This window comes from Simochromis diagramma, unplaced genomic scaffold, assembly GCF_900408965.1.
Source record: "Simochromis diagramma unplaced genomic scaffold, fSimDia1.1 OVJJ01000091.1, whole genome shotgun sequence".
Lineage (NCBI taxonomy): Eukaryota > Metazoa > Chordata > Actinopteri > Cichliformes > Cichlidae > Simochromis > Simochromis diagramma.
The window spans coordinates 1,587,224-1,597,532 of record NW_024386901.1 but is presented as its reverse complement, the minus strand read 5'-3'; the positions used below and the strand labels follow the sequence as shown (position 1 = coordinate 1,597,532).

The 10,309-nt window shown below is 40.9% G+C and overlaps 1 protein-coding gene across 1 annotated transcript; it reads left to right on the top strand.

The window, feature by feature from the left end:
* Nucleotides 1-6,308: 6,308 nt before the first annotated feature.
* On the top strand, nt 6,309-7,975 carry LOC120735377. The gene is made up of 2 exons (XM_040034716.1): nt 6,309-6,861; nt 7,205-7,975. The coding sequence occupies exons 1-2, from the start codon at nt 6,784-6,786 to the stop codon at nt 7,973-7,975; spliced, it is 849 nt and encodes a 282-aa protein (XP_039890650.1). The 5' UTR covers nt 6,309-6,783.
* Nucleotides 7,976-10,309: the final 2,334 nt, after the last annotated feature.

Below are 10,309 nucleotides of genomic sequence, written 5' to 3'. Positions count from 1 at the left end.
CCCTACTCCAAGGCCCTGCATGTGTGGGTGGTTGTGGTGGAACGGGAAGAGGGAGGCAGCTGGAGATGGGGAGGGAAGGAAGGGAGGGGCAGGTGACCCCTCCCTGGGGCCAGCTCCCCCGCTGACCCCAGTAGGCACCCCCATACTCCGCGACCCGCCAGGGAAAGGGGGCCCAGGCCCATCCAGACCGGGGCCCAGACCGGGGCCCAGCGCAGCAGCGCCTCCCGGCCCCACAGAGCCCGGGACAGTCCACCCAACCCCACCACAGAGAAAACTGCACCCACCCCACCATCCACTCATCTTCCAGACTACATAAGACAATAGACGCCCAGGCTGAGATCTTCCTCCACCTCTCCTGTATCTCCCCCTCCTGCAGAGAGTTCCTGAGGAGAGGAAAGCTCCTGCAAGGTGTGACAATCTCCCCCACCAGTTGAAGAGCCCCCCATGTGGCTCGACGCACCGGCCGCACCCTGCGCCAGGGATGGGCCCCCATGCACCCACCCGCCCACAACCCCGGCAACACACCAACCAGGACCCAAGCCCCCGAGGCCCGGCCAGGGCCCCAGCCCAGAGACGGAGCGCCCCCAGAACCTCACGCCCATCCCGGACCCACCCAGGGGCAGCCAGGCTACCAGGTCAGTAACCCACGTCCGTCAGCACAGACCCTCCCCTAGCCCCGCTGCACACAGCCGCGAGGAAACAGTCACCCGAGAGCCAAAAGAGCCCCCAACTGGACATGACCGCATACAGAGTTGTTGTTGTTTGTGTGTGTGTGTTTGTGTGTAACTGCTGTTGTGCACACGGTCACGAGGACCTGCCTTCCTTACTGGAACACAAAGCAAATGTGGCAAGCAGTTATAGCAAGAGTTATAAGTGGGAAATAAATGGAGGTCGAGAAAATTTCTTCTGAAGTTATGGAGACACGAATGTGTGTGTCCTCGACCTCATTTGTGCTTTGATACTTTTTTTGAATTACTAACATGCCAACACTGATCTCACCTAATCTTTATTCAGTTCCACTTAAACCCACAATAAATCCAACACCGTTCACACTACCCAAATTATCCTATTGGGATAATCTCCTCAGAGTTATGGTAAAATACTACAGAAACACCTTATGTGATGAAATGAACATACTATTTAATAATAATAATGGATTGGATTTATATAGCGCTTTTCATGGCACCCAAAGCGCTTTTACAATACCACTATTCATTCACTCTCACATTCACACACTGGTGGAGGCAAGCTACAGTTGTAGCCACAGCTGCCCTGGGGCAGACTGACAGAAGCGAGGCTGCCATATCGCGCCATCGGCCCCTCTGGCCAACACCAGTAGGCAAGTAGGGTAAAGTGTCTTGCCCAAGGACACAACGACCAGGACAGAGAGCCCGGGGATCGAACCGGCGACCTTCCGGTTACAGATGCGATTCCCAACCCCCTGAGCCACGGTCGCTCGCTTTAATATCGTAATATGATAAATCCACGGTCGCTCGCTTTAATGTCGTAATATGATAAATCTTTTCTTGTACATAAAGGAAAAACAAAAGCATTATCATGATGTTCTACAACCCTGTTGTATTTTGTCACAGAGGTACTTCCTGTCAAAGGCTATTAGACTACAGGCAGTTTCTGAGCTGTATTCTTTGATGGCATAACTAAATGGCTATAATGACTTATTTTTAAGTATAGCTTTAGACATTTCCAAGATGTAACAGGGTGAAAGGCATGGCACATCCTGGACAGGTTGCCAATCTAACTTCTAGCAAAACATAACTAAAGTTAATTATGTAATTGTAATATAGACCAAGCTCTATCAGATTTATGCTCTTCATACTGGACTCTGTGCTTTCCACTAAGCATGTGACACTAATGCATGCATTAATACGCATGGACATGCAGATACACACAGCCAAGCATATTGTAAATATGACTCAGAGGGATGGATGTCAGTATAATGAAAAGATCAACACCAAGATACTTAGTGGGGAAAACAGACACATTACTAAAATGCTTTTACTTCTCACCACATGTGTCATTGGTGAGTAATGATAGAAAAATGTGCGAGGTCAGTGGTGAAAAAGTGTAGTTATTAATCAGTGAACATAAAGCATGAATACAGTGAAGCCTATTTCACAGTCCCCCCCTGCACACAACATATTTCATGTTGCTACATAGGAACCAGAATAGATGCATTAATTACTTTCTTAGGCTTTTTGTCTTTATGCGCTCACAATGCCAACTTTCCTCTCATTTGTCTTCAACACTCCCAATTCTGGCCCAGGTGAGTGTGTGTGTGTGTGTTTTCTGTAAGTCCCAGGCTATTTAAAGCAACAGTTTGATGATTAACAGAGTTTCATGTGCTTTCAGTATACACTATAGTGACAAATAGTGGTTTTAACAGGCAATTCTAACCTGATCCTTTTAGGCTTTTCCAAGCAGTGCTTTGAAGCAGCTCACCACTTCATAGGAAAATAAATGGTGACGGTAAATGCCTGCCAACAAGCCCAGGTGTGTGTCATCTACCCCAATTCTGCCAAGTAAGGGAGATGTGTGTGAGTCACGACTGCGATGTGCGAGAGCATTAGTAACTCAATTTTCGTTGCCAGCAGTAGTTAGTTTGAAGTGCAGCTCTTTCAGCACTCTTAAGCCAACTTCTCCTGCAAAAATTAGATGAGGTTGAGGAGCTTCCTTATATGAGACCTGGTGTTCTTGTCGGTTCAGATGATTTAATTCTTACATCCTTAAAAAGAACATTTGGAAGACTCGATGCACTGTTAAAAACTATGTTTGAAAATCAGAAGTGAATACATGAAGCACAGTCCCCTTTATTTGTTACACTTAAAGACATACACGCACATGAAGGACCTGATTTGCTGAGTCAAAGCATTTTAACTGTATCAGGCAGGCATGAAACAAAATCACAGTTCATCAGCGCAGTATGTCTCGCTGTTTCCTGCCAAAGTATTTCTGTTTTAAATTCTCTTGGAGTCACCCGAGCAGCTGTTCCTCCATCTGATTCATGCAGGAATAATGAAGGTGGAAGAGCGGCACTTCTGTGTATGCCAAAGACCTGAATGTGGAATGCATCCTGGCTGAATCATGTCTCCTGACAGATGTCACCTCTTGAAAAACAAAAATCTGTCAGCACTACATCAACCAGAAGGCAAAACCGATGACGTTAAGCTTTACATTGGGACCAGATTTTTCTTTTCCTTTTGTCTTTTGTATCCTTGAGAGTCCTTTGGGTCCTGAGGTCATTCTTTCAAAGCAGGATTATAATACTGTGTTAAAACCTTGGGACCACTGGCAGGAAGATCGGAGCAGATTTTTTATTATGCAGAGAGACGAAGCTTGACAAATTAAATATACCCCTTTCATAGCAGGCTTCTTGATTTGTCAGAGCAGTAAACGCGCAGGTGAAACCAATTTTGTTAATTATTCCATCAAGCGTCCCAGTGAGCCAGCGTTTACAACACAGAAACCTGGAAGCAACCCAGCTCAAAGGAATGCAATAATTTTAATGTCATTAGTATCACCTCTTCCTGCTGTGACAAATCGAGAGCACATTCCATTAACTGTACTACCATATTATTTACTGTGCCAGAAATGATTTAATGTGTCCCAACATTTAGTGTGTCAAACGTAGTATGCTAAAAGTGCGGAATGTCCAACTTCATTGGGTCATATTTTGTTGCAGCACACCAGAGCACTTTTTATGCATTCTGCCCAAGTATCATTTGCAACAGCTATATCTCTAGTAGGGCTCAAAGTTAATGGTACGATGTTATGATGAAGTAGTGTGTCCTAACTTTAGCAATACTGTTAGTACAGCAGTACTTTTCAAGGGCAGCTGCATCATCATCATCATCTTTATTTATAAAGCACTTTAAAACAACCACAGCTGACACAAAGTGCTGTATATTGGAACTGTAAAATAAAATTACATGAGATATAAGTAAAAACCAAATAAAAGAAGAGTGAAATCATTAATTAAATAACTGCTTCAATTAAAAGAGAAACTAAGTCTCACTGAGGTTAAAAGCCAAGGAATAAAAGTGGGTTTTAAGACGTGATTTAAAAGTGGACAGTGAAGGGGCCTCTCTAACGTGCATGGGCAAATTATTCCATAATTTTAGAGCTACAATAGAGAAGGCCCTGTCCCCTCTGAGCTTCCTCCTGGATCTCGGTACCTCCAGGAGCAGCTGGTCAGCTGACCTGAGAGACCGACAGGGTATGTGGGGATGAAGAAGCTCAGAGAGGTAAGGCGGGGTAAGACTGTGAAGGCATTTAAAAACAAACATAAGAATTTTAAAATTAACTCTAAAAGACACAGGCAGCCAGTGCAGAGAGGCTAGCACGGGGGTTATAAGCTCTCTTTTTCGAGTTCCTGTTAGGAGTCGTGCAGCCGCATTTTGAACCAGCTGCAGACGTGAGAGCAATGAAAGAGAAAAGAAAAAGCATGTAATCTGGTACTCTGGAGCTGAAGTCTGTCTACTTTAAGCTTCAAAATGATTAATTCTCAAGTTCATGTTTGTTGGCAGACTAAAGGTTAGTTTATTTTCACCACATTTTACTTAAATTTAAATTTAACTAACTCAAGCAAACAGCTGGAAAAGTCAAAAATCATGTATAAAGATTTCTGTGATGTCATCTATTGTTTTCTGGGCTATTGTTTTAAATCAATCTTAGTCTTTTAAACAGACATCAAAATGTATTTTGTAATGTGTTATAGATTACTATTCTAAAAGAAATGCAAGTTACCTTTCTTTTCACCTGTAACATGTCCTGAAATGCACTGTCAGATAATTACCAGTTAACAGTATAAACCTCGTGCTACAGTCACACACACTGGCACAAATCCCTGTACGACCGAGGACGCATGTACCATTTTTACAGTGTTTCAATTTAAACACAGAGCCAACAACACAAAGCAAAGCTGAGAACCTGCCTAAAGAGACTGATGCATTCACCACACTGATTCAATAATACAAACATGTAAAGTAAATATATACAGTCCAAATAAAAACACTCGTTAGGCTACATTTAAAGACATGCAAGCAAGGAAAAGCATTTGTATTACATCAGACATTCATAAAATATTTTATCAGCATAGTGTGTTTAAATAGAAAAACAGATCTTTACTACTCCCCACCATAAGGTGGGAGGGGTAAAGTGGCAAAAGTGGGGCATGAAACCTGAAAAGAATTAATGTTACATGGTAAGTGTAAGAATTGACTGAAAACCTTAATATTACCTTAACTAAACTTTAATGTGTTTAATTCTATTTTACATTTATTTTTGACCAATTTAAGGACCTGTTGCCTGATTTGAGCCTAGTTCTGCCTCTTGCCTCACAAGAGTAAAGAGTAAATATGAAATAATCGTTGTGCATCATTTAGCAAACATTTGTTTCAATTGTTGATGAAATCTTTGCATTATGGCTGATGGATGTAACTGTTTGATTGCTTCATTAATGGTTTATTGCTTATAGTTGTATGCTCCAACAAATATCTCAAACAGGTAGATTTGGTGGGCTAAACGTTGTACAGTTTATGTGCTGCAAACCAGACGTTGTTTGGAGGATCCCCAAAATTTATTCCCATAACATACATTAATCCAGTAATTAACCTTGTAGCATTTTCTTTTCAATTTGGGTCTTGTGATAAGGCAAATCACACAACACTTTGACATCTTTCCAACTTCTTCACCCCTTCTATCGCCCACCCATGATACGGAGCCCCTCTGATGACATGGTCCAAAAAATAAATAAATTGTGGCCACGAAATATCATTTCGAGGCCACGAAATAGGTATAACGTGCCCACGAAATACTTATTTGTGGCCACGAAACACTTGATGATATATATATATATATATATCATCCCAGGGCACATTCACTAGAACCTGCGTCAGCCATAGTACGGAGTCCTTGCTGTTGGTGATGTCCTTAAGGTGAGTGTATTATATTTTATATTTATTTCATATTGTTATCCCGCAATTCGGCAGTTATTTATTCAGACCTATATTGTTACTATGTTCTAAATGGTATCTGCTGACGTTTCAAATGTTGTATCCTCATGTTGTTACTACACGTTGTTTTGTTGTGCTAATATGTAGCCGTAAACTCATTTTTAACTGTAGGACGTGCGGCGGCCCCGCAGCACACTTTCAAAGTAGAGCAAGGCTGAAGGCTACTAATAAACGAGGTATGTTCAACATAAAACCTTAGTTCTCTGTGTCACGAAGGTGCCTCTCTTTTACCCTGGCCACATCACCATACTAGCTGGTGCAACTAATCTGGTCTGGACAATAATAACAGTTTTAGATGGAAAGCATCTTAAAATTGCCTCTTTTTTTTTGCTGAACATCTCCTTTGAAAGTAGCATCATGTGAGTCACACTTGTTAAGGTAATAAATGCTAAATGAGCCGTAGCTTTCAATGCATCACCGGATGATGATGATGATGCCTTGCAGTTACAGTAGCTCACTGCGGGTATCACGTTGCCAAGGGAACTAATAAAGCATACAGTGATCGGAATGATTTTGTATTGATGCAGGTTGTCATTGCTCATGCTGAACTACTTAAACTCCAAGTAGACAATCGCTCCATTCCTCATTACCATAGATAATATCTAAGTAATAAAACAATCATTATCAAATTCTGATTTGCCATATATAAAGTGATTTTATAGGTAGGCTATCATGTAAAAATCTGCTACATAAAATTTATAACTGAGTGTAAAAATACTTATTTCATTTTCATGTGGTTTAGAGGTCAGCTATGGATACTCGGCTGCGAGAATTCTTAACAGAGCGTAAAGCTGAAGAAGATGTGATCAAGAAACTTGAAGATGAGAATGTAAGCCACTGCAGCTGTTGCTGTGTGCGTGCGTGTGTGTCTGTGTGTTTGTTTTTGAACGGAGAGCCGCAATCCACAATTTACTATGCACATTCTAAAAAAATGTATTGAATTTCATATTTTTGTTTAATCAGTGAAATTAATTAATGACGTGATATGTTTAAAGAGTAATTTTAAAAGTAATTTTTGTTCATCTTATGTTGGACAAATGTGTACCACATTACCAAAAGTATCTGTTATCAAAAGTAGATAGCAAAAAAACAACTCTAAAATATGCAGTTGTATGTATTCATTGTTTTTTTAATATTGACAATTTTATTAATTTGTTATTTATATTTTTCAGATTGATGAAACTGTCATTCCCTTAATGACAGACAATGACCTGGCAAAGTACATCCCCAAAGTTGGCGATAGAGTCTCCACTGTGGCCTTCTGCAGACAAGCAACACTGTCACGGACGTCACCATCCAGGAAAGAATCTATACTCTCAAGGCTACGACAAAGACTGACAGGAGCTGAGGGAATGCCTCCTAAAAAGAAATTGTCTCAGTGGGCAGAAAATACAAATGCAAAACGAACAGTGAGACGAATTGAGGTTGGCTGGATGGATTTTGATGAGGAGAAGGGTGGGTTCAAACAGGTGAAGTCTGTAAGTGGTGGTGGAACAAGGCATTTATCTGTAGATAAAAATGAAACAGTGTCAAATATCAAACTTATGGCTGAAAATCTGTTTTTCCCCAATGGCACCTCAAAAAACCCCAAAAGTCTTTCACACTATTCAACTCATATTGAGAGCTCACAGATGCATGTGGATGCTTCCAGTACATTTGATGAGTTGTATAAGCAAAGTAAAGTCAAAATTCTGCGACTTTATCTGTGTACCAGAAAGAAAACACAACAACATCCCCAAGACGTAGAGGCCGATCATACAATAACCCAGCCCTCTGTGGTAGATCTCACTGGCAATGAACCTAATCAGGCCGCTGATGATCTGTTGGTGGAAAACATAAATTCAGAACCATCAAACTTTGTAATTAATGATGGAGCTTCCATAAGTGGATATTTGGAACTGAATGACACATTACCATGGGATGGTCTGTCAAATATATGGTGAAAGTGAAGATTCTGATGCAGTTGTTATTATTAGTGGGGATAACATGGTGGATATTAGTGTGGTTGAACTAAACCCTGAAACACTGTTTACAGAAAAAGAGTCTGATCCACCTCATCACACATTGTCTCTCTCACCGGGGCTGACAGGAGAGGCCAATATTCCTGACCAAGCACCCCCTGAACCACGATCTTGTCCCGTAATACTGACTGTTAGAAGAGGTCATTGTCTTACTGATTTGATCAGTGCCTTTAAGGACTCAAACATTATTTCATCTGAGGTCAATATCAAAATGTTGTTACCAAATGGAGAGCTTGAACAGGGGGAAGGAAGTGGTGTTTTGCGGGACTGCCTGACAGAATTTTGGATGGATTTCTACGACAGCTGCACATTGGGAGTTGAGGTGAAAGTCCCATTCACCCGGCATGACTTTCAGTGTGAAGAATGGCAGGCTATAGCTAGAGTGTTTGTTGTAGGGTGGAAACAAACTGGTTACTTCCCAGTGAAGCTTGCAATACCCTTTCTGGAGGAGATATTGTACGGCTCGACAACCAGTAGTTTAAAAGATTCCTTTCTTTTGTATGTCTCACAAGAAGAGCGATCTGTTCTCCTGAAGGCTTTGGATGACTTCAATTCAGTGGATACAGATGAATTGCTGGAAGTACTTGATGCACATGAGTGCAAGCAGGTTCCTACCAAGGACACACTGCTCCCTGTTTTGGCACAGATAGGACACAAAGTACTTATTCAGGCCCCAATGTTTGTAATCAAGTGCTGGCGTCCCGTTGTGGGTTCTGTAGCTGGTTTACTCCCACCAGAAGGACTGCATCATTTCATAGCAGAAAAAAAACCGACTGTAAAAACAGTGAAGGAGCTTCTAATCTTTCCAGAGGAGATGACAGCTGCCCAGTCAACAGTTTCTCGTTACCTGAAAAGGTACATTGGAGAAATTGATTTCAATTATCTTCAGCTTTTCCTGCGGTTCTGTACAGGATCCAATCTGTTGGATAAAGCCATACTAATTGAGTTCATAGAAACTCCAGATTTCCTCCGCAGACCACAATCCCACACATGTGAATGTGTACTAAAGCTGCCCCTTGGTTATCACAGCTATCCAGACTTTCGCAGTGAATTTAACAGCATTCTCGCAAGCTCTATGTGGGTGATGGATGTGGTGTAGGTCAGTGTTACCCAACCTTGGTCCTCAAGGCACTCTGCCCTACACGTTTTAGGTTTTCCACCCTAACAGTTCATAGAAACACGGGTGTAGTTAACAGTAACATGAAGGAATGAATGTGAATGTTCAATAGACTGGGTGGTTAAGTTCTCTTAACAGTGTAGCCCGTTGTGCCTTTTTCATGTGCAGCCTTTTTTTTCATCTGGTCAGTAATTGCTTTCTTAGTTTCTCCCCCCAATTAAAATAGTAAGCTAAAGGGAATGTTCAGGTTTTTTGAAGTGGAGTTACCTGTAGTAGACAGCACTTAGCACTCTGATTTTGCAGAAGCAGCAGTGAGTGTTGGGGACAAAATAAGGCAACAAATTGCTTGGGGAATGAGACCACAAAACAACACCAGTTGAAAATACAGATACATATTTAAATAACATTTTCAGTGCTTCACCTGGTAGGAATCCGTACACTAAACATAGAAGTGCATCTGTTCCTGCTGCACGCATTGTTACTGTGTTTCTGGTTAGTGCCAAAATAAATTACTAATTTTAACATTCTAATACTTTTTTACTACAGGAAGAGTAACAAATATTTCCAATATAGCATACAGTAACAGTTCTACAAACTGGAAGATTGCTGAGTGCTGTCTACTGTATATACATACATAAGTACAACACCATTACAAATACCATATTCCAACTGATTAAGCATGTTCTATATTAAAGTATTTCAGATGTTTGCAGAAATCTTAATAGAAACAAGAATGTGAACCTTTATGTTCCTAATGGGTTTAGAAGAAAAGTTGTCAATTACAGAGATTGGTTACATTGTAAAGAGGTTTGTATAACATTTTAGTAATAACTGTTATTTTATCCTGTTATTATATGCAAAATAAAACCTGTTTTTGAGTATGGTGTATTTTGAAAGACACCAGTAAACCATTCTCATTTGTACAAAACATTGTCCTCTCTGTTACATTCTATACATCTTTAAACATGAACATGTCTAATGACACCGCTGAAAGTTATTTAACTACTCATTCTATAATGTCATACACGTGCTGTGATTTTTAAGAAAAGAAGCCGTTCTTTATCAAACCTGGGATTGCCTTAATCTATTCCACAATAACAAAATTATAGGCTCAAGAAACATTTGGAGCATTGGTGACA

Coding starts and splice junctions, on each gene's coding strand:
- LOC120735377 (XM_040034716.1), top strand. CDS start 6,784: ATGGATACTCGGCTGCGAGAATTCTTAACAGAGCGTAAAGCTGAAGAA. Junction 6,862..7,204: donor AGAAACTTGAAGATGAGAAT/GTAAGCCACTGC, acceptor TATATTTTTCAG/ATTGATGAAACTGTCATTCC.